Source organism: Mus musculus, chromosome 1 (genome assembly GCF_000001635.26).
Source record: "Mus musculus strain C57BL/6J chromosome 1, GRCm38.p6 C57BL/6J".
Lineage (NCBI taxonomy): Eukaryota > Metazoa > Chordata > Mammalia > Rodentia > Muridae > Mus > Mus musculus.
Window position 1 is genome coordinate 7103209 of NC_000067.6, and position 25678 is coordinate 7128886.

At 39.9% G+C, this 25678-nt stretch overlaps 1 protein-coding gene across 4 annotated transcripts in view; it reads left to right on the forward strand.

Moving 5' to 3' along the window:
• Positions 1-25678, forward strand: part of Pcmtd1 (protein-L-isoaspartate (D-aspartate) O-methyltransferase domain containing 1) — an 86552-nt gene that overhangs the window by 16132 nt on the left and 44742 nt on the right. For 2 of the 4 annotated variants that reach the window (XR_373188.3, NM_183028.3), the window contains exon 2: positions 16986-17407. The exons of the other annotated variants lie outside the window; for them this stretch is intronic. Coding sequence is in view for 1 of the 2 variants with exons in the window: in NM_183028.3 (NP_898849.1) it covers positions 17101-17407 (307 nt within the window). In the remaining variant the exon portion in view is untranslated. The remainder of the gene's footprint in view (positions 1-16985; positions 17408-25678) is intronic. 4 annotated transcript variants of the gene reach the window in all.

Here is a 25678-nt window from a genome sequence, read left to right on the forward strand (position 1 = left end):
TTCACTTTGGCGAATCCAGTGGTTCTCAACCTTCCTAATGCTGTGACCCTTTAATATAATTCCTCATTATTGTGGTGACCCCAGCCATAAAGTTATTTCCATTGCTATTTCATAATTATAATTTTGCTACTGTTATGAATCATAATGGAAATACTTTCGGAGATAGAGGTTTGCCAAAGGGGTTACAATCCATAGCATGAGAGCCACTAGTGTAATCCCTGGTAGAATGAGGTAGCATGCCCTTGCTCCAGGCTCTCCTTGAAACATGTCTCTATAGCTTTTCTACCCTTTGCTTTTGGGTACGACTATGCCAGACTCCTTTTGATTTAGAGAACAGCTTCTCATTTGTATTAGGTTCTTCCCATTTACCTGATTCACAGCTCATTTCCTGTTTGTCCCCTGTATAGCCACACATAAAAATGTAAAAATAGCCATAGTATTAGGGCATTACTTTATCTTTTCCCCACACCAGGAAGATTAAAGGCTTTCCCTGTAGCATAGAAGGTACTACACTCATCCTTGACTGACTTCTTTTTTTTTTAAAGATTTATTCATGTATATGAGTACACTCTTGCTCTCTTCAGACGCGCCAGAAGAGGGCATAGGATCCCATTACCTATGGTTGTGAGCTATCCTATAGTTGCTGAGAATTGAACTCAGGACCTTTGGAAGAGCAGCCAGTGCTCTTAACCACTGAGCCATCTCTCTAGTCCCCACCCCCTTGAATGACTTTTAACAAAAGGTATTTTGTTGTATTATAAGCAGCATCACAAATCATTTCATTTCCCAATACCACTTTTTGTGGCTTTTATTTTTGCAATGATTTGAAGAGAAATCCAATATGCTGGTGCTGGTTGATTCTGTTAGTGTGACCGTGAGGTAGTAGATTCAGCTGGAGAGATGGGAAGCTAGACAGTTGTGCTTAAGACATTTAGTACATATGTAAGGGTGTTTGCCTGTGGGTGTGTGCCTGCAGAGGCCAGAAGAGCGTGTCAGACATGCTAGAACTGTCGTTAGAGATGCTTGTGAGCCATCGTGTGAGTGCTGAGAACCGAACATAGTCCTCAGGAAAAGCAGCCAATGCCTGTAACCTCCAAGACCTCTCTCCAGTCCCAGTTATATTTTTTTCCTCTTTGTGATTATTTCTTTTTGATCTGCTTTTCACAGATGTTAAAGTGTTCTTTTGGTTTGTACAAACAGAGAAGTAAATGGTTCATAGCTTTGCAGTTGATTTCAAAGGTCAAGAGAGCAGCTTCAAATGTCAATAATGATTATTTTTTATTTAATCACACTTTATTGATATTGTCATGACAGTTCAGCAACAAAGAATTCATGTGCCATATATAAAAAGCTCTTGTTACATTAAGGTGAAAGGAAGGACTCAGAGTCGAGTATACTTGTTTTTTGTTTTTTTCCTGAACACATTTTAAATCTTTTCACGGTTCCAGCTTTTTGTATTATTTATGCTTAGGGTAATTTATCAAACTGCAATATTGCTCTTCTGTGAAATAGTTTGGATTTCTTTTCTCTTTGTGGTTAAGTGTATCTCTCTGTGTACTTTTTGATGATAATAAAACAAATAATAATAATAAATAATCTACTTGTTACTGTCTGTAATTCCAACTCCACGGAATCCAGTGTCCTCTAGGTACCTCATGGCAGATAAACAGATACATACACACAAACAAAAATAAATCTTAAATAACATACAGTTTGTATTATCATCAAATACCAAGTTAATTTGATGTTTTTGGCAAGCCAGTAGTGAAACAACCTAGTCTTTGCATTCCTTGATAATTCTTAACTATTTTCCTATATCAGAAAGAAAAAGTTTCCTCTGGTACAGTTGCCACCAAACTCAAAGTAGCCTTAGTCCATGATGCCAGGGACAGTAGCTGTCTGGGCTTGTGAAGTGTTCTTTGTTTATCTCTTCAAACACTGTGTTCTTTGGACTACATTCTCTTTTGCACCAGGACCGGGTAGGCTTTGTCTCCTTTTTTGCAGAAAAGGAGCAGCTAGGAGCAGTAATTGACTCCTCCTTCCAGGGTGCTAAGGGGGAAGGAAAGTGAGTCAGTGCTCATTCTCTTCTCCTCCCACCCAGCTACATCTGTCTGCCATCTGTCTACTTGCCACCTACTTTGGCTTGTTAACACTTAACCCTCTGTAAGACATCCCCAAGCAGCCCGGAGATACCTGCATGTTGTCTGGACCCTCTATAGCAAATGAATTCAGTCCCCAGGTCTTAATTTTGGAAGGATTGCAAGATTTCCCAAATCCTTTCAGGTGAGAATGTGTGAGCAGGAGCGTTGTTTCCTACCTCACTGTGCCCATAGGCGCACACTAGAGAAAATGCTGAAGAGTAAGTCAGCATTTTGTGACTTGTGAGGGAGTGATGACTTTCTTTTTCTTTTCTTTCTCTCTCTCTTTCTTTCTTGTGTTCTTTCTTTCTTTCTTTCTTTCTTTCTTTCTTTCTTTCTTTCTTTCTTTCTTTCTTTCTTTCTTTTAAATAAAGGTTTATTTATTATTATATCTAAGCACACTGTAGCTGTCTTCAGATGCACCAGAAGAGGGTGTCAGATCTCATTACGGAGTGGTTGCTGGTATTTAAACTCAGTACCTTCAGAAGAGCAGCTGGTGCTCTTAACCTCTGAGCCATCTCTCCAGCCCTGAACGATGACTTTTGTATCAGACATAACTGCTGAGTGCTTAAACTCTTCAGTCTTTTATTGTCACTCCTTTAGTTAGCGCTGTGCATTTTCTTTGTTTTTATTGTTTAACAGAGAATGTGAACACTTCCTAAAATGTTTTCTCCTCCATTGTTTTCTTCTCCAAGGAAGAGAAAAATTGTCGGAGGGGACAGTACAAGTTGTGACCAAAGTAATAGACATATTGAGTGGAGTCTCCTCTGTGCAGAGGAGACTCCACTGTGATAGCCAATGGGACACTGGGAAATTAGAGCTAGGCGGGTCTTGGGAAGCAGTTCCTTATTCACAGGTGTGGGAAAATGGCACTCTGAACACTTGCGAGTTCCCACTGCCCACAGCCAGACAGGTGTAGCTTTTGATGTGTATTTGATACATTTTCCTTTGAGATGGTTAGCTCAGAGTTAACAAATGACACTTAAATAGTACTACTTTTCAATACTGTTCAAATTAAAAGATTATTATTGAAACATCAAAATAGTCATTTTAATACGGACTGCATGAGCTTTGGTGTCATCACTTCATGACCCCACTACCTGGCAGTCAGACTATCATGGCCTGCTGTGTATATGTGTGGTGGAGCATGACGCCTTTGGACTTTGAGAGAATATTTGATGGTATGAAAAATATATTTGATTAAGTGGAAATCCTAAAGTTGTTATTGGGGTGATTTGTGTTCCCTCTTGGGAGTCTTAGTTTTGCTAATAAGAACTTAAAAATGCTCTTGGAAGCTTGTGGGACCATCTTATTAGTGTTTGAGGGAAAATAACAGGGCAGATATGTTGCAAATGCTGCAGCAGTGGAGAAGAGGGAGGTAGAGAAAGCAAGAGGGAATGTTGTGGTGTTTGAGTTAGGGTCCAAGAAAGCAGAGATGGAATGTTCTGTAAGTTGCATAGCAGGAGCGGGGAGAGTGAAGTCCAGAATGTCAGGATGGCCTTTTTTGGGGGAGGGGGGGTTTAGAAAAAGATGTAGAAAGAAAGAGAAGGAAAAATTATGCTTTCTGGATTTAGAACTCAAAACATAGGCAAGCTTATCAGTGAAAATGGCATCGTATGGGCTTTGGGGAGTTGAAGTTCATTTCATTAAGAGGATAGTCACCGTCCCTGATATATGTTATCTCCTTGACATGTCTTCAGGTGAACCATCTCTTTTGGAGGTGGGGTGGTGGTAGACTCCTGGCCTGGTGATTGACAGGGTCAATCACAATTTTTCTTTTGGAGGTGGGATGGTGGTGGACTCCTGGCCTGGTGATTGACAGGGTCAATCACAATTTTTCTTTTTCTCTTAACCCCCACCGCACCTGCCCCTTCTCTCGTTCTCTCTTTGTTTTGTTCTTGGTGTTTTTTTGAGACAGGGTTTCTCTGTATCTCTCCATGTCCTGGAGTGAGTCCTGCTCACTTTGTAGACTGGGCTGTCCTTGCAGCTGTCTCTGCCTCCCGAGTGCTGGCATTAAAGGTCTTTGCTACCATACATGGACTATTGGATTAATTCTTAAGGAAGGAGACATTACTATATAATGCCCAAGCCCTACCAGGAGGGAGGAGGGACATCATTAATGGTCTCTAAGACTACTAATCCCTGTTCAGCTACCTGCCAGTATAAACAGTGCATTACCAATACTGTGTTTAAAAAGCATATAGAACCAGAATTGTGCAGCAGGTAAAGAAAGTGTCTTGCATTGCAAGCTTCAAAATGCTGGAATCCATGGGTTGACGGAGAGAGCCAGCTCCAGAAAGTTGTCCTCTGTTCTCTCAAGCAACAGATTGTGCTACCCCCACTCCAATAATAATAGTAATAATAATAATAATAATAAATCAATTTTTTAAAAACATGTAGATGCTTAGAAAGTTAATAGAAGTGGCTCTGAATACTGGTGTTATTATAGTGTTCACTTTACTGAAGTAGAGCTCTTAGAATCAAACCAGTCAATATTCTGAAGATGTTTACAGTAACTCTTAGGGAAATGTATAATAATTCACATGAATATAATAATGGAAAAAAACTTTTTTGAAGTTCCATGTGGTTTCTTTACTGATTTCTTTCTGCCCTAGACTCTTTTAAATGTACACTTTTTCCTTAAGAAGTTATTCCCCAGCCTGGCATTGGTGGCTCACGCCTTTAATCCCAGCATTTGGGAGGCAGAGACAGGTGGATATCTGAGTTTGAGGCCAGCTTGGTCTACAGAGTGAGTTCCAGGACAGCCAGGGCTACACAGAGAAACCCTGTTTCAAAAAGCAAAACAAAACAAAAATTTATTCCCCACATGCCTTTATTGTGTCTCTTGTAGTTTCTCTATGTGACCGCTTCAGCTTGTCAGTTTTGCTCCGTTACTTCATGTTAGCCCTTTAGGAGCTAAAGACATAGCCTGGAGTCCTGGCTTCTTCCTGTTCATACTCCCGGACACATAGTAGGTATTTACTTCATTGTTAATGGCTTGTGCTTCTGGCTTTTCTCTATCGTTATTTTTGGATAGCATTTCCATGTGTGGTCATCAGTGAGGTTTCAGTTTTCAGTGGCCTCCTTACCTCTCCCTTTCTCCAGTGTGCACAGAAGACTCTCCAAACCAACTGCTGAGTTTCCAGGTCTTACTACAAAGACAGCGTGATCGCTGACCTACCAAGTAATATATTGAAATTATTTTCCTTGTCTTTGGTTCTGTTTTTTTTTTTTCCCTTAACATTGTTATTTAGTAATTATGCATGTCTGTGTAGTTGTCACGCTGTGAGTGTGAAATGTCCACCATAGCATGTGCCTAGACATTTGGTCTGTAGTTAGTGATGCTGTTTTGAGGCTTTGGAGCCTTTAGGAAGTGGAGCCTACATGGAGGATGTGGGTTCTTGGGAATGGGGTAGATTTTAGGGATCATAGCGTGACCTGCTTGACTTCCCCTAGTTCCCCTCAGCTTCCTGTCAGACCAATGCAGGTAGCTTCCTTTTGCCCCTGGAGCCATGGCCTCCAGCTGCTCAGGTGTTTTGACTTCCCTGGCCTGGAGTCTTCAAACCATGTAGCTATTTGGTTATAGCACTAAGAAAAGAAACTTAATATCAGAGTTATATGTTACATGACATTATAATGTCATTTTGGTACTTGTAATATGGTGTGATAAAACCAGGCTACTTATAGGGTACTTTGGCTACTTAGTAAATCTCACTTCATTTATTAGTAGAGCGTGGATGTTCATTATTTTATGATTCTCTCCCCCACCCCTGTGTGAGTGTGAGTGTGTGTGTGTGTGTGTGTGTGTTTGTGTGTGTTTGTGTAGTCAGAGTAGGCAGAGGATTGCCTTTTGGCAGTCTTGTTTTTGCTGTGCTGGGTGGCTGTGGGCTAGTCAGGGTGTTTCTGGGCAATTTTCCACCATCTGTGTCCTATAATGTTGTAGGAGTGCTGGGGTTACAGATATGCATTGCCACTTCTGGCTTTCCCCATGGAGTCTAGAGATTGAACTGAAGTTATTAAGCTTGCATGGCAAACTCTTTTACCAGCTGAGCCATCTCACTGGCCCACATGTACTATATGTATGTGATAGTACATATCATTTTATGCAGTAGGCATTACCTTGCATTCTCTATCAAATCCATTGTTGAACATTTCCCCTTTCCCCATGTGCCTTCTCCTTAGCTTCTAGTAATAATCATTGAGCTGATTTAGATTCCACTTAAAGACCTTGCAGCATTTCTTTTGCTTTGTCTGTCTCTCTCACATTGCACAATGTCCTCCAAGTTACATGTTGTAATAACATGTGGCTGAACAGTATTTCATTATGTATTATATGACCTTTTACTTTTTTTTCTTTTTGAAATAAGGTCTCATGTAGCCCAGGCTGCCCTCAACTTGCTAAGTAGTTGAGGATAGCTATGAACTTTCTGATCATTCTGCCTCTACCTCCTAAATGCTGGCATTACTGCTGTGAACCACCACACTCAGGTGGACACATTTTGCTTATCAGTTACCTGATAAGGAATCCCATGTTGACCCACATCTTACAGATTTTGAATACTATAGCAGTGGTTGTGAGAGTGCAGATACTTATTTAGTATATTGACTTGTTCTTTTGAATATATATCTATAAGTGGGATTACAGGATCATTTGATAATTCTTTCAGTTTTATAAAGTTCCACTGCACACTTTCTGTAATGGCTGTATTAAGATTTCTACTAGCAATATTAGTAGGTCCTGTTTCTGCATACTCTCATCAACATTTTTTATCTTTTTCTCCTTTTAGAAAACATAGTCATTCTAACAGAGCTGATATCTTCCTGTATATGTATGTATATTCCTGTGCACACACATATATGTGTGTATCTGTGTTTTTGAAGTAGGGTCTTGCCATGTAGCCATGTAAGGAGAACCAGAACCATCAAAGACAAGGAAAATAATTCCAGTGTATTACTTGGTAGGACAGCAGTCACACTGCCTTTGTAGTAAAAACTAGAAACTCAGCAGTTGGTTTGGTTTGGAAAATCTTCTCTGCACACTCGAGAAGGGGAGAGGCAAGGAAGGCCACTGAACTTGCCTTGTGAGTTGAACATTGACCGTGAACTTGCGACCACTAGATATCAACCTCCCTAGTGAAGAGATTACAGGTATATCACTGTCAATGGCCTTATGGTGATTTTTGATTTGATTTTTTTCTCCTTGGGATAGTCATGTACAGGTTGGACATATTGTGTGTTCTTCCAAGAAGGCTCATTAGTCTCTCATCAGATCAGTGGTTTCAAATATTTTCTGTGAGTGTGTCAGCTGTCTTTTCATTATTGCTTCCTTTGTTCTGCAGAACTTTTAGTTTGATATAGCCTCAGTCATTTCATATGTATGTTGCCTAGGAGTCATGTCTTGTAAATGTGTTTCCAGATGAATTTTTTATCTTTTTTTCCCTCTTTCCATTTCTCCCTCTTGCTTCGGCCCCACTCGCTCAGGGCCCCTGATGAATGTTGAAGTGTCAAACATTTCTCCCTGTTCTTGCTTGCCCTCTCCCTTACTTCCCATCCCTTCTCCCATCCTTCCATTAAGTCTTACTGTGTAGCCCTCAGTGACTGGAAACATCATTAGCTATGTAGACCAGGCTGGATCAAATTTGCAGTAATCCTCCTGCCTCTGTTACGAGTGCTGGGATTGTAGTTGTGAACCATTGTGCTCTGCTCCTCCATTTTCTTCTAGTAGTTTTATGATTTGTCAGTCTCCATGTTTAAGTCATTGATTTTAATTTTTACTTAATGTGTATGTCCCCATATGAATGTATCTCATGTGTGTACAGGTGACTCTTCAGAGGCCACATGGGTGTGTTAGTTCCTCTGGAGCTAGAATAACAAGAGGTTGTTAGCCACGTGGATGCTTGAACAGAACTCAGCTCCTCTGCAGGAGCAGCAAGCACTCTTAATTGTGGAACAATCTTGACTAAATCCAGCCCTTTATAGCTAAATTTTTAATCCATTTTGAATGCAGTGTGAAATAAGGTCCTTATTTCAGTTTTTGTGTGGATACCCAATTTTCCCAACACCATTTACTGAAGAGATTGCACTTTCTCCAGTGTGATGGTGTGGCTATCATTTGTATTCCTTGACAGTTGACAGTAGTGAGTTGTGGTGGTGGTAGGTGAATGCCCTCTTGCGTTACAGCTCTTGTGCAGCTCTAGAGTTGTGGAACTCTCATATCTACATGTATGCACAGGCCATGGATGATAGCATTATGTAGCTCATAGCAGCTGTAGCAGTCAAGGCCTGTAGTCCTCTTCTTTTTAAGGCTGTCTGTCCTTTTAACCTCAGCTTTGCATGCTGTTCCTCTTGTTCCTGTTTTAGCCCTTTCTGCACTTTTCAGCTGCCTCTTTTCAGATGTTAGGTAACCTGCTTAATGCTTCATTGTACTGTTGCTCTGCTATCTGAGATGCTGCTTTCTCCCTCTCTCTCAAATTTTATTCTTCTTTCAAATATTACATTCCAAATGCAGTTTTCCCTCCCCCTTCTCCTAGTCTCCCCCTCCCACTTCCTCTCTATCCCAGACACATTCCCCTACCCCTATACCCCTCTGCCTCCCCTCATCTCCCCCTCCCACTTCCTCTCTATCCCAGACACATTCCCCTACCCCTATACCCCTCTGCCTCCCCTCAGAAAGAAGCAGGCCTCCCAGGGACATCAACCAAACATGGCATAACAAGCTATATTAAGAGCTAGCATATACATCAAGGCTGGACAAGGCAAACCAGTAGGAGGAGAAGGGTTAGAGTCAGCAGGCAGAAGAGTCAGAATAGCTCCCACTTCCACAGTTAGTATTCCCACAAGGATACCAAGGTATTTAGTTATAACATATGCAGAGGACCTAGCTGCAGGCTCCTTCTCTGTGAGCCCCCAAGAATCCTGATCAGTGGGTTCTGTGGGGTATCTTCTTGAGGTGTCCCTGACCTTTCTGGTTCCTCCAGTCCTTCCTCCCCTTCTTCTATAGGACTCTACTAAGCCCTGCCTAATGTTTGGCTATGGGATTCTGCATTTGCTTCCATCAGTTGCTAGATGAAGTCGCTGTGGTTTCTCTGATGACAATTATGCTAGGCTCGATTTCCAGAACACTCTGCAGACAGGACAAATTATAGGTCAAAGAGTCTGTGGCTGGATTGGTGTCTCAATCCTTCTACTTGAGGCCTTGCCTAGTTACAGAAGATAGATGCTGCTTGCTTGCTTTCCCTCCCTCCCTCCCTCCCTCCCTCCCTCCCTCCCTCCCTCCCTCCCTCCCTCCCCCCCCTCTCTTTCTTTCTTTCTTTCTTTCTTTCTTTCTTTCTTTCTTTCTTTCTTTCTTTCTTTCTTTCTTTTTCAAAATTTTTATTTATTTTATGTATGTGAGTATACTGTCACTGTTTTCAGACACACCAGAGGAGGGCATTGGATCCTATTATAGATGGTTGTAAGCCACCATGTGGTTGCTGGGAATTGAATTCAGGACCTCTGGAAGAGCAGCCAGTGTTCTTAACGGTTAGCTGAGCTATCTCTGCAGCTCTGATTCTACTTTCTTTATACCAGCTCCCACACTGCTAACAAAGTAGGTAAAAAGAGGCCCCTGAAGAGCAATCTGTTATAATGCCTCATGCTGCAACAGGAGGGCAGCTCCCAGCCAACTGGAGTCAGCCTGAGTGACTTGCTCCTGCAGTCAGAGGAAGGGTGCTTGTACTGCTTACTGCAAACTTCACGTGCAAATGAGGCTTTGTGTTCCTATTTTCAGCAGCAGTGGTATTAACCCTTTTGCTAGGTCATCAGGAGAAGTGCTTTCACTCAGGCCTACATAGGAGCGGGTGTAAGATTCTAGAGTTCTGCAAGGTTTATGTTAGCACAAAGTCTAGCATAAGCTGTTTGAAACAGTGCTGGCTTGAGGTTGCATATCCAAGAGCTCTAGTAGTATTTTGTATGGTGTGGTGGCTAGAGTGAGAGTGGCCTCTATAGGTTCCTATGTTAGAAGAATTCTGGGTTCTCCGTGAATGGAATGGTTGGGAATGATTAGGAGGAGGTGTGTCACTGAGAGTAGGTTTTGAGGTTTCAAAAGCCTATGCCAGGCCCAGTCTGTCTCTGTCTGTGTCTCCACCCCCACAACCCCCTTATATATTCAGTGCTTCAGTACTATGCTTGCCTGCTGTTCTGCTCCTTGCCTGGATGTTCATGGACTAACTTTTTGAAACTGTAAACAAGCACCCAATTAAATGCTTTATTTTATAAATTGCCTTGGTTATGTTATCTCCTCATAGCAGTAGAAGAGTAAGACATACAGCTTTCTAAAGGCACACATGATGTGTTCAGATAGTTTGTGTTGGCATGAAGGTAACAACCCATCAGATTGATTGATAGTCTTCTTGTTCAAGCAGCCAGTAGCTACCAGTTAGAGTCTGATTGTTCCATGCCCCAGAGTCTTTGCATATTTACCGACAAGTGAACACCAGGAATACTTTGAATAAAAACAGAATTTAATATTGGCATGAATAGTAATTGTGCTTACTATTACAGGTGCTTACCACCTGTTTAATGTCCCAGGGAGAGGTGGTTTTCCCTCACCTACTAGTTTCATATAGGGGTAAATCTATTTATAGTGTTATTGGAGTTAAGCTTAGTGTGTGTGCTGTTACAGTGCAAGAAGCCAGGGTTGACCAAGATCCTTAATAGGCCAATTAAGAGCCAAGTTAATAGTGAAAAACAGGAAGAGAGGATTTGTTCAGTATAGCCACAGAGGGAAGAGGGACATTGCGATCCAGTGACTTCCTATGTAGTCTGTCTTCATGTCTTAACATGTGGGTAAAGTTTAAACACCATCATTAAGCAGTGTGGTTCATTTGAGATCAACTCCCCCATCCTGCCTCTGCCTACTCAAGTGCAGGGACCTGGGCCACTAGATATTTCTTCCCTTATGGGGATCCTGAGTCATCCAGGGGATTTGAAAGAGGAATTTCTGTATGCTGGCCCAGAAGAGCTCTGACCTTAAGCGTTATCTCACCCCTTTTGTCCTCTTCTTACCTCTTTCAGTTTTTTTTTTTATATGTATTTATTTATTATATGTAAGTACACTGTAGCTGTCTTCAGACACTCCAGAAGAGAGCATCAGATTTCGTTACAGATGGTTGTGAGCCACCATGTGGTTGCTGGGATTTGAACTCAGGATCTTTGGAAGAGCAGTCAGCGCTCTTAACCGCTGAGCCATGTCACCAGCCCCCACCCCCCCGCCCCCTTTCAGTTTTGAGGGAAGATCTCCTATAGTCCAGGATGGCCTTGATCTTACTGTGTAATCAGAGATGATTGTAGCTTCTGACTCAATTCTGTTCTCCATATGTTGGAATTACAGGTGTATACTACCATTCCTGGCTCCTTTTAAAGATAAGATCGCCCATTTTCACCTTCAATTTAATCAGTAGTCCAGGGTAGCCCAAGCGAATCCAATTTTAATCATGTGCTTCATCCCCTTTAGTAACATGGTTTACGGCCTGCACCGGGTTCTAATTTTTTCAGTTTGTTTGTTTCACCTTCCCTCCTTGCCTGCCTGCCTGCCTGCCTTCCTTCCTTTCTTCCTTCGACAGTTTCTTTGTGTATCCTGGCTGTCCTGGAAATCACTTTGTCGCTACTACAGGCTGGCCTCAAACTCGAAAGATCTACCTGAGCCAGGCAGTGGTGGCACACGCCTTTAATCCCAGCACTTGGGAGGCAGAGGCAGGCGGATTTCTGAGTTCGAGGCCAGCCTGTTCTACAGAGTGAGTTCCTGGATAGCCAGGGCTATACAGAGAAACCCTGTCTCGAAAAACCAAAAAAAAAAAAAAAAAAGAGAGATCCACCTGCCTTTGCCTCCTGGACATTACTGCTGGACACGTGCCACTACCACCTGGCTTCAATTTCAATTTTTGAAGAACCTGAAAAAAATTCTTCTTGAGTTCTTTGTGGGTTGTTTGGGAACATTTAATGTTTCATTTCAAGTACTTGTGAATATTCCAGAATTTCTCTTGCCAACAGAGTTTGCATTTACTCCATTATGCTAAAAACATACTTCATATGACTTTTCTGATCCTCATGAGTACTAGCATTACAGGCATGCACCAACATGTCTGGCTATTTGTTCTCTTTTAGTTACTAACTGCTTGGAGTATTTTTTCCAGCCATTGATTCCTTCCCAGTTATGTCCTTAGTGCTGAACTGAGTATCTCTGTAAAATCTTATGATGGTGTGAAGTGATGCATTTACATGAGGTGAAGGAAGATAAATGTAAGCATTTGGATGTGACCTTTGATTAATACACCAGGGTTTTTCTAATACTAGTGTTTTGGGCCATCAGAGTCATACCAGGTGGTGGCACATGCCTTTAATCCCAGCACTTGGGAGGCAGAGGCAGGTGGATTTCTGAGTTTGAGGCCAGCCTAGTCTACAGAGTGAGTTCCAGGACAGCCAGGGCTACACAGAGAAACCCTGTTTCGAAAAATACCAAAAAAACCCAACAACAACAAAAAAAACCCCAAAAAAACCAACCAACCAACCAACCAAAAAAAAAAAAAAAGTTATGCCAGATACAGATACAGTGTCAATAGCTGGGCAGAGGCAGGGCTAGGATAGACCATAGAAGGATTGGAGTTCATCAGACTGATTGGGAATGGGGATACAGGTTAAAACCTATGAATTGCTTATTTCTGGAATTCTTCACTTAATATTTTAGACCATCATTGATGTTAGGTAACAACAAATCATGGGAAAAGAAGTACCCACAACAGATAAAGGAAGATGTGCATTTCCCAGGTTTCATGGAGCCTTTTGGTTCAGGTCTGATCATCTGCCTCTTACTAGAACATGGAGAAAGGATCTTCTGCATGTCTAGTTGCCCTTTCATCCACCACCTTTTGTTTTCCTAATGCATTTTCCATCTCCTGAAGTGCTGGGGTCCAGGCCAGTTACTGTAGAGCTGTATGCAGATGGATCTATCCTGCGAACATTTTGCACATGGAATTATCTTTTCCTTGTTAAAAATCTCCTGATTAGCTCATTGTTGCCTTTAGTTTTGTTGTTGTTGTTGTTGTTGTTGTTTATTAGATGTGAATATCCTGGGTTTTGAGGTAGTTTGAGAACTCATGTCATATGTAAAAATTCTGATTTGTTTGGTTTTTCAGTAGAATGTCCATAAATTTGGGGGGACCATTGAAAAGAGTCTGTGCCCAAAAAGTGAGGAAATTGCTGGTCTACAGTGAAAAATTGTTAAGGTGCCAGAAAGTGCCAGCTGTAGATAATTTCTGAAAAGTCTTATTCTTGTGATTGAGCACTTCAGCCAGCAATCCCTTCACCAAGTATGCCTTTAAAGAAGCTGCCTTCAGTTTCACTTTTTCCAGGACCCATTTTGTGTACAGCACTCTATCCTTTAATGTGTGCTTTCTCTCTTAAAGGTGAACATACTGATGGCCTTCCTTCTTCATTGGCTTATTGTAATGTTTAGTAATAAAACACTGTGAAAGGTAAATAGTGGTAGCTGTTTATTTATTGTTCCTCGCCTCAACTCTTTCTAACCAAGAATGAACTGTGGGGCTGAAGATGTTCAGCATACTACAGATGACAGCACTGGCTTCTCCGAGGATTTTGGATTCCATAGAGGCTAACTGCCATCTGTAACTCCAGGTCCACGCCCTGCATACACAGACAGACTCAGACACACCTATACACATACAAATAAAAAATAAAATTTTTGTTGTTGTTGTTGTTGAAAAAATGTTATAAGGTTTGTAGTAAATACAACAAACTTTTAGTTGGTTGGTTAAGATCATTTTGAACATGATGGATTTCCTGTAGGGTCAGTTTCCTCTTAAGTGTTGGAACTAATGCGAAGGAAATAATTTTTCCATCTAGTAAATTGTGGCTTGTAAATTACAGTTGAGCCATTTGTTAAATGTCTATTTGTAATGCACACTACTCTTGTAAAATTGTTTGGTAAGTGCCACATTAGATACCAACAGAGACTGCTTCTCTATTAATGTAGTCATTTAAACTACCATTTTGAGAACTGATTCATTCTTTGAGTACAAGCTGAAAAAGTTAACAGTTGTACTTAGAGGCTATGTCACTTAAAAAGTAAAACAAACCTAGAGAATGGCTAAAGAGATGTCTCAGTGGTTAAGGGCACTTGCTACTACTGGACCCATGTTTTGTTTCCAGCACCACCATAACTGCTTGTACCTTCAGCAGCAGGGGATCTGATGTCCTCTTCTAGTCTGCTCAGGCAGTTAGTTGCATGCACATGCACAGGTTTACACACAAAAACACACAAATATATACACACAGACAAACAACGCACACGCACAAATACATTCTTTTTTTTTTTTAAGACTTATTTATTTATTATATGTAAGTACACTTGTAGCTGTCTTCAGACATTCCAGAAGAGGGAGTCAGATCTTGTTACAAATGGTTGTGAGCCACCATGTGGTTGCTGGGATTTGAACTCAGGACCTTCGGAACAACAGTCAGTGCTCTTAACCGTTGAGCCACCTCTCCCGCACCACAAACACACACTCTTATAGATACATTTGTCTTAGCGTATAATTGATGTGAGTAGATATCATGCCTTTGACAACTCTTATAAAGGAAAACATTTAATTGGGACTGGCTTACAGTTTGGTCCATTATCGGCACAGTGGGAAGTGTGGTAGCACATGGGCAGATGGTATTGGAGAGGTAGTTGAGAGTTCTATATCTGGATCAGCAGGCAGAAGGAAGAGAGAGTGAGCCACTGGACCTGGCTTGAGCATCTGAAACCTGAAAGCCCATCCCCAGTGACACACTTACTCCAACCAGGACACACCTCCCAATAGTGCCATTCCCTATGAGACTATGGGGACCATTTTTATTCATCTTGCCACTGCATTGTTGAAGGAAGTCTAAGTGAACCATGATAGAGATTTTAACACATCATACTAAATATACTGTGTAAGTTGTATAATGTCATGTGTAGATTCAGTTAAAAGAAACACATGAATTAGTTTCTGAATGCCTGGGAAGGAAGAGAGTGAAAAATGAAAAACACGTGTCTCCAAAGCAGTGATACTAGCCAATCTCGGTAATGTGGCCCCCTGCTTATGTGTCTTCAGAGTCACCAAGGAATCCTTTCACCAGCTTACAGGGTCAACTTACAAGGTTGTTCTCTTAAGTGTTGGAACTAATGCGAAGGAAATAATTTTTCCATCTAGTAAATTGTGGCTTGTAAATTACAGTCGAGCCATTTGTTAAATGTCTATTTGTAATGCACACTACTCTTGTAAAATTGTTTGGTAAGTGCCACATTAGATACCAACAGAGATACCATTGTTCTCTCTTATGATGTTGATGTGCATTTAGCTGTCATTTATTCAGAGATGATGGTCTATGCTTTCCTTCTATGTCCCCTAGCTACACATACACACACACAACACACAACACACACACAACACACACACACTCACACATACACACACACCACACACACACTCACACACACACTCACACACACACACACACACACACTCACACATACATACACACACACATACCACACACACACACTCACACACACCACACACACACACACTCACACATACACACTCACACATACATACACACACACACCACACACACTCACACACACACTCTCACACACACATACACACTCACACATACATACACACACACATACCACACACACACACACACACACACACAACACACACACACTCACACATACACACTCACACATACATACACACACACACCACACACACACTCACACACACACACACTCACACATACATACACATACCACACACACACACACACACAACACACACACACAGAGTGAATTTATATCACTCTTCCACAGAGGCTATGCTTTGTAGTGTATTAATGCAATGAAAAGATGTCAATCTGCTGTTAGCTTCCACAGTCTCATTCTGAAAACCTTTATATTTCCAGCATCTAGACATGCCAAATGCAAATGAGCATTTCAAGAGTTTTATTAGTTTTTATTTTGTGTGTGTGTTTGTTGTTCCAATACCAACGTATCAAACTTGTTAGTGAAGCTTGTGTTCTCATTATTTATTATAACAAAATTTACCAAACAAAGCATTCATTGTGTTTGTGCATGTACATGTATTAAATCACAAATGTGGCCTTTTAAATATGAGAGCCCAGGTTGGCCTTGAGCTCACCAACCTCCTGCCTTTGCTTCCTTAGTGCTGGAATTACAAGAATGCCATGTAATCATGCCTTTCTTATTTTGCTTTTGCATTTATATTACTATTTAGGCAATATAAATATTAAATATGTGAAATGTATACCATGTAAAATTGTTAGCTTCTATAAATCAGGAATTTTAAGTCATTAAACTAGGATTACTTACTTTAAATGTGGCTAACTAAATCAGAGGAATTTTTTTTTTTTTTTTTTTTTTTTTTAGTCAGAAAGACCTGGTACTAAGTTAAAGCAGTCTCACTCTTCAGACCAGCATAATCTGATGTGGCAGCTACCAGAGGTAGCTGTTAAGCATATGAAATTTGATGAAATTGACTAACTGAATTCTAAGTTCTGTGTACTTATGACCAGTTAATCTCTGGATATGTGACTTATGGTCACCATATAGGACCAGTAGTAATTAATTTACATTCTTAGCCCCAGTTTTCTAACTTCCATTGTTGTTACAAGAATTAAGTAAATAGTATATTTAAGTCTTTAACACTGTGACTGGAACAGAATGTATTCTTGGGAAATAGTAGTTAAATATTATAATACACATTAATTTAAACTTGTTTATTTTTTACTCTTTTCCAGGTTTAATTTATTTTTGGAAATCAAGTTCAATATTAAAAAGAAAGAGCACACATTATTGGAAGCCATTTCTACTAATTCGTTACATTTTAACTTATGATTTGATTTGAATACTGTCATGGGAGGAGCTGTGAGTGCTGGGGAAGATAATGATGACTTAATTGATAACCTTAAAGAAGCTCAGTACATCCGAACTGAAAGAGTAGAGCAAGCCTTCAGAGCCATTGACCGCGGAGATTACTATCTGGAAGGCTACCGAGACAATGCTTACAAAGACTTAGCCTGGAAGCACGGGAACATACACTTGTCAGCACCTTGCATTTATTCTGAAGTTATGGAAGCTTTGAAACTTCAACCAGGATTATCTTTTCTTAACCTGGGAAGTGGAACCGGATATTTAAGTACAATGGTGGGCTTAATTTTAGGTAATTTTATTTTTGTAAATTTCTCTTTATAAAGTGAGCTTAGTTTGCATGGCTCTTCTTGACCTACAGCATATTTGTAACTATGTCTAGTGTGTCTGAATGTGTTTGTTTAAAGCAGTATAGTGTTTGTTTAGGTGTGGGAACACACGGTTGTAGTAATTTCCTCTTTCCTAGCCATGATCCTGATGGTTGGTCAACTCTTGCACTGTTCTGTCTAGTTACAGTATATACAGCAGTATATACTGTATACTTAAAATCTCAGTACTTAAAATCAAACAACTCGGGCTGGGTCTGTAGTTCAGCTAGTGCACTTACCTAGCATGTATAAATCCCTGGGTTTGACCTAACACGTCACATACCATCACAGTGGCAGGAGACTTAGAAACCAAAGTCATCCTTAATAACATACTAACTACAGAGTGAGTTTGAGGCCAGTCTAGGATACATGACAGCCCCCCACCTCCAATACACATATACTGTCCTACCCCCCCCCCCAAAAAAAAACTGGCAGACAAGAAGCTTAGAAGTATGTAAAGTGTTCTTTCTACTGATACATGATTTTTGATTGTTTCTTATCAATGTCCCATTTTAAGTGGTAAGGGAATTGTGCCAGTCAGACAGCAAGGGACTGGGGAAAAGCATATTGCAACATATTTTGAGTCTGTTGTACTGGGCATTGCTTCTGGTGTAAAACAGAGGAGGGATCAAAAGGGACCAAGATTTTTTGCCTTTGAAGAGCTTAGGGGGTTCTCAAAATGAGTGCTAGTATTGCATATGACACATAATCATATCTCCTCATGTCCAAATGAAAACAACCAGGCCATAATAACAAACTTGTAGCTTCCAGTGGCCATGGATTACTGGGCTCCTGAAAGGAAAGCTGGGGCTGTATGGGATGGATGGCGAGAGAAATGAAGAGCCAAGACAAAGTTTTCTGATCAAAGCCCAGTGTTTACTTTTGAATCTGAGCTTATAAAATGGGGGAACCCATCTCCCACTGTGCCAGGATCTCATCAGGAGCGGAAGCAGCAGATGTGGCCTGACAATAGACCTTACCTAAGTTGGAAGACTCCACCCTAGGTGGGCTAGCCAGCTGTGAAAAACACAGGGTCTGAATCAGCCTGCCCAAGGCTGGGGGGAAGGGCATAACTCCTCCCTTTTTATTTATTAAAAATTAGCTAGACCGGAGCATAAGATTTACTTATGCTCCGTGGTCCTGCCTGGGAATTATGGTGGCTCACAGCCACGTCTGTTTTAGGACTGAATCTATTGGACTCTCTCTTATCCTTCCTGGAGGTCACTTGCAGCTTGTTTGTGTTTATTTGCACAAACACAACCTTTTAGTGTTTATTACGAACAAACACGGCCTCTTGGCACATGCTTCCTTCTGTCTTAGGATGAAAAGAGCCATAGACTAGTGGCCTGTCCTGGACTACCGGCCCTTATAGCACACCTTTTTCCTATTCAGACCAAAGCCACAATATGCACTCAATGCATCTCTCCATAGCAATGAATAATTGCCATCTGATCTTTGCTGAAGATGGACCTGTATAGAGGTAACTAACCTGTTTAAAATACAAAGTCAAAAGTTAAAAGCAACAGAATTAAAGTTGCCTGGAGGATGTCCCAATTTTAGTTGTAAATTAGCAACATCAGACCATGGTCTGGCCTCCTGGTGTGGGGGAGGTGGCTTTGAGAACCAACAGAAAGAACTGTTACTTCTTAGGAAATAGTGGTAAAAAGCCAGGTAAGCTGGCTGATAGAGATTTTTAGCTATCTTCATAATTGAAATCTCCAATATTGGATTTATTTCTAGACCAGTCTATGATTGAGTCGGAATAACTGGTCACATTAAAGGAAAAAGAAGAGTCAGTTTTCACAGTCTCTATGTGCTCTGTCCCAAAAGGTCTAAAAGCTTGAAGCAAGGCAGCTAAGCTTGTCTAATCTGGGACACAGGCAAGCAAAAGTGGTTCAAGAAATACACCCAGTACATCTTTCCTGTCACCATTGTCAGGGTACTCAGCAAGCTCAGACCATTATCCCTTTGTGTCAGAATGTTACACTAATCACTCTGGCAACTAGCATGCATTCTGTGGAAAAAACACAAACCTGCCCTCTTCCCCATATTAAAAACCTGATCAGGATCATGCCATATGCTAGTAAGTATTTACTTTCATCTCATCTGTGCATGAGTATGCCTAGTTGTAGGATGCTATAGACACTCAGCAAAGAGTTCCTTGGCATCCAAATTTTAAAATTTATTTTTAAAAAGGTGTGATTTAAATAATGTACACGGGGATATAATTCCCCCCTTTTTTGTTTTTTAAGAAGATATTGTTTTAAAGTTTGACAATACTTTGTCTTTGAGAATTATAAAAAATCCCAGTAACATGGGAAGCATTAAATTGTTGACAAAATAACTCAAATGCTTGGCTGTAATAGCCAGTTCCATTATCTGTTCTAATCTTATTTGGAACACCAAGCATAAAAAAAAGAAAAAAATTAATGTAGGCAATGACTAATTACAGTTTTAGTTGCTTCTCCTGTTAAGGCCAATTGTAACTAGAAAGTCTGAAAAGGTGTCAGTAGTCAAATGTGCATATTTTATTTTTTAAAACCCAGAAATATGAGTATCCACTTGGAATAATTGATTAAATATAAGTCCTGAAGAATTAACACCATTATGTGGAACAGGTAGAAACTGAGGACACTGAGAACAAGTCTTTACAATTTGACATGCACATTCTCTAAAAATACCAAATTATCTCAAGCTACTACTATTTTGATGATGTAAAAAATGAGATTATATGGCCAATTATTCAATTAATCTGCCTGGGATACAAATGGGGGGGGGGGCATTGCCTTAAGCGGTCTTGTCCAGGCAGTCCAGAATGAGTTCTTAAATGTCTAAGCACAGTCTTTAAAGGAACAGTATTTTCTCTTAACTTGAGTTATATATGCATAAACAATGCTAAAATTTCAGAATTAGCAGTATCTAAAAAAGGAACAATTTCGAGCAATTGTAAACCCTGATTTTATATATATATATATATATATATATATATATAGATAGATAGATAGAGAGAGAGAGAGAGAGAGAGAGAGAGAGGGAGGGGGGGGCTATCAGTATACATATTAAAGCTTGATTTTTTTAACATTTCAGAACATTGGCTACACTATGCAATTCAATTATCTGTGCTGAAGCAGGAGGAAACTCAAAAGAATAAACATGTGATCCAATCACATATACTTCTCTTCCATAGAAGGGCTATTTTTAAATATAGTAGATGTATTCTTTATGGGATGCATGCATAAATTTACAGGAAATACAAAAGCGTGCTTAGAAGCAATTTTAACAACTTGTCTTTTGGATGATGATTATCAATTTTGCCTAAAACGTTTACTATGCAATAGGCCAAATATCAGTATTCTGAAATAGCCAATTTAATTGCTGTTTGAAACAAGGAATTGATGTCTCTTCAGATTTTTAAGACATTCTTTCCAAAATTACCTTCATGATTCCTACAATTTTTTTTTAACGTCACAACAGCTTTGTAACAGGATGTGAAAACTTTTTTTTTTTTTTTTTTTTTTTTTTTTTTTTCCATTTTTTATTAGGTATTTCGCTCATTTACATTTGCAATGCTATACCAAAAGTCCCCCATAGCCACCCACCCCCTCTCCCCTACCCACCCACTCCCCTTTTATGGCCCTGGCGTTCCCCTGTACTGGGGCATATAAAGTTTGCGTGTCCAATGGGCCTCTCTTTCCAGTGATGGCCGACTAGGCCATCTTTTGATGCATATGCAGCTAGAGTCAAGAGCTCCGGGGTACTGGTTAGTTCATAATGTTGTTCCACCTAGGATGTGAAAACTTTACTTGGAGATGTTGAAAGATGAATCCACATTTATGCTTTCTTTCACCAAAGAATTACTGTTGGCACATTGAGTATTAATAACTAAAATAAGCAGCTAATATTTGATTACAGAAATTTCCTCTATGTCTTAATCAGGGTTTCTATTTGTTGGGGCCAGCCTGCAGCTCTCATTTCCAGGTTCCAGCCTGGAAGGCATCTTGGAACTGGAAGAGAATAGGGAATCCAGGCGGGTAGAGAAATAATGGAACCAAGACAAACTAGTCTGCTCAAGGTTCAAATTTTTAATGGCAGACACACTTCATAAAAGAGAGGGGGAAGCCCATTCCCGCCAAATCATCCTTGGAGCCCAGCTGCAGGTGACCATGCGTAGTCTCCGGAACAGCTAGGCCGACTCCCAGCAGGTCGCAGCTGTGTCAGTGGCAGAACAATAGAGTGATCCAGGGAGGCAGCTCCACCCTAGGTGATCTCCTTAGTGGTAAGCAAAGTCAAGGTCTGGTTCAGCCTGCTTCAGACTTGTGGGAGGCTACATCTCCTCCCTGTTATTAATATAAAAAAGAAAGGCTGGACTGAGGCGTAAAACTTATTTATGCTCTATAGTTCTGCCTGATTTCTTTGGCCCTAGTGAAGAAACCTGTCTCAGTGGGATTCCCTAACTTTTCTCATAGTAAACCCTTGTTTGATTAAGACTGTCCTTACTGTCCTAGTAAACATTTTGCAGACCAGCCCTGAGCTGTTGGCTCCGTCTTTTGTAATGCTTAATTAATTACTGAATTGGAAACTTCCTTGCTGAATTCCTACTGAATTCCAAGTGTCGGCTGCTAGATCTTTCTAGGACATTGGAACACTGGCGAAGGCTAAACTATATCAGAATTCAATCTTAAAAGGCACTTATAATAAGATAATACTAAAAGAGAGCATGTGGATCCATACATCAGACTAACACGGGGATAGGGTAAGAATGTACAGGTTATGAGAACGCCAAAGTTCCAGGACGTGAGTTTCCGTGAAACTCTTTTCCTTGTGAGTGCTCTCAGGCCTCGAGGCCTGCCAAGCAAACTTCACTGGAGTGTGCATAGCATTCTGTCTCATTTTTATATTTCTGCCGAAGTTCCGGAATATCCCGCCTTGTCGTAGCTATAGATCTCAGAGGTGCTCTGAAGATGGGTGGAAACACAATGATTTACTAATAAAATAATGGCGATAATAATAGCAATTAGGATAATATATTGAACCCAATCCAGGGGATTCAGTGCACTTAGGTTATCTTTAAATCTCTGGCCAATTCATCAATGTTCCAAGTGTCCAAGTGACTATTGCTAATATCTGAAAATTTTGCCTTTTTAGCTTTAATATATGCTATGTCCTGCTCTATTGTTAAGACTACTACTTCTAAGACATTAACCTTTGCCTCCAAATCTTTACATGGCTCTGTGGTGTACTATCAATAAACCACGGCCTCTTGGCATGTACCTCTGTCTACATTAATATGATTTTGAGATCTGGGTTCCTGTCTTAGACTGCCCGGCCCTCATAGCAAACCTTCATTCCAAATCAGACCAAAAGCCACAATGTGTACTAGAATGCTACTTGCTTGGAGGCAGAGATGCACACCTGTTGAGTCAGGCTGAAGGGCGTTGACTGACCTGCTTGAAAAAACAAGTCCAGACAGTGAAAGGCAACAGTACAAAAGCTTCTTTTGGGGAAGTCCAGGTACTCCATTCAATTGCAAATTAGCAACTATCAAGCTTAGACTTAGAGCTCCAGGTGTGGGGGCGGTGACCTTGAGAATCTCAGAAAGGCTGCAATCTTTCTGGGAGAGGAGGCTGTGCTCTAATTTAACTTTGTAAGTAATTAAGAATATTTTGCTATCTTCTCTGCGATACTCTAATGCTACAATTATTACTAGACCAGTCCAAGATTGAATTAGAATAACCCGTCACATGAGGGAAAGAGAAGAATCACTGATCTTGCTAAGTCAGATTACACAGTATCTGATGTGCTTTTTACCTTAAGGTTAAAAGCTTGAAGCAAGGCAGCTTCACTTGTCTAAACTGGAAAAATGGCAAGCAAGGATGGGTTGAAAGCATGTACCCAATTCAGCTTCCTAGTCACTACAGTCACTACAGTCAGGGAACTGAGCAAACTCACCTGCCAGCTTGTCACACGAATTAGCCATCATACTTCTGCAGCTTCTGTGGAGAGAACCTATGCTTTTCCCTTTCCTAATAAGGCAGCTGTTCAGGATCAAGCCATATGCCAATAAGTAGATCCTTTTAAGATACTATAAGGCATTTATTAAATTCTTAGACATCCAAATTTCAAAATTCTAAAATTTAAAAGTATGATTTAAATAATGTGCATGGGAATGCACTAAATAATATGCACGGGGATATAATTTTCCCCTTCTTTGTTTTTTAAGAAGGCAGTTTTAAAGTTCTACAATACCTTGTCTTGAGAATTAATAATTTGTTGACAAAACATCTCAAATACTTGACTGTTATAGTCAGTATTAATGTAACATGGGCAGTGACTAATTGCACTTTGAGTTGTTTCTCTTAAAGAACGTTTGTAACTAGAAAGCTTGAAAAGTTATTAATAGTCACATGTATCTAATTTATTCAGAAATAAGAGCATTCATTTGCAGCAATTTATTAAGTATGAGTCCTCAAGAAGTAACACAATTATGTGGAAACAGATAGAATCTGAGGACACCAAGAGCAAAGAAGTTGACATGCACAATTTCTAAGAATACTAAAATATTATCTTAAACCATAACATTTTGAATATATAAAGAACGAGATTATATATCCAATCTATCTTATACGTAGGACCTATAGACTGCCTGAGATATAAATCTAGCATGGCATTGCTTTAAAATGTCCAGGCAATCTAGAACAATTTATTAAATGTCTAAAAACAGCCTTTTTGAAAGGACTTTTTAAAAAAAAAAAGCATTTGTATGTGTATAAGCAATTGCAAATTTGAGAATTAATAGCATCTGAGGGACGAACAATCTTAAGCAATTGTGAGCTCTGAGATATAATATTGACTATTAATATACAAATTAAGGTTGATTGTTCAGCATTTTAAAACACCATACACAGCACACAACTTAATTATCTGTGCTGAAGCAGGGGGAAGCTCAAAAGAATAAGCATGTGATCAGATTCACCTCTGCTTATTTCCCATAGAGGGGTTGTTTTTAAACACAAAAATTGGGATGCATGCATGCATACATGAATTTATAGAAGATACAAAAGCATGCATAAAACAATTTTTTAGCTTATCTATTATTATTTAAAATGAAGGTATGCAATAGATCAAATATTAATATTCTGTAATAACCAAATTAATTGCTGTTTGGAACAAGAAACAGACACTTAGTCAGGTTTTTAAGACACATTTTTTGTTATAGTTATCCCAAACTATATGAATTTATCTTATAATTCTTTGTTAACACCACAGTGGCTTAATAGGATGCTTAAACTGTGCTATAAGGTGAATGCCACCTCGGCCTCGCCCTTGAGAGGCATTAGCTAATAAAATACTTTCCACTTAGGAAACAATATACACTGAAAGATTCAAACTCTTAGCTTCTTGATTACAGCTCACTAGAAGCAAAACTCTTTACAAATATCATAATGTAAAGGAAAAAACAAACTATTAAATCTATAATAACTTTATATGAAGTAGGCAAGCCAGATTGTAATGCCTTTATAAATTCTACAGCCCCATTGACCTTTTTTATAACTTAGAATTTAAACTTTATTTAGAACAACATCTGCAAAGGTGCTCTTACAGCTAAAAGGAATTCTCTCCTGAAGGCAGGGAGGGGGAGGTTCTTAGAACTTCTGTAGTCACAGTTTGTGAAACAAAGGAGATTTCGCACCAACTTCCCCGAGGCTGCTCTGAACTTGCATTAAGTCAAACATAAGAAACATTTTCCTAACTCAAGCATTTTGGCCCTCTTGTAATGAGGACAGATTTTAGAACTTTTAAGTTTCTTTGCAATATAGACTATAACTATAACCTTGGGAAATCAAAACCCAATTTCAAAACAATTTATCACCTTAAGAATCAACATTAAAACTTCACTACTACATTGCGAGATATGGCTGCCAACTTATATCTATGAATGCATGACAGTGCAAGCTTTAATGCTTCATTAAAGAGACCTTGCTTTAAATCTTAACTTAATCTTACTTTCTAGGATAAGAATCATATTAAATATTACCTCAGCTAGAAGTGTCTTAGGAGGCCCAGTTTTTTGGCCTGGTTATGCCACGTGTTTGAAAAGACTCCTGAGTTGCCAATTTAAGGCTAACCTTCTGTTACCAATGTAACAATTATTTAATCTTAACCAATAACTTATGAGCTTATTGTGAAGACACACA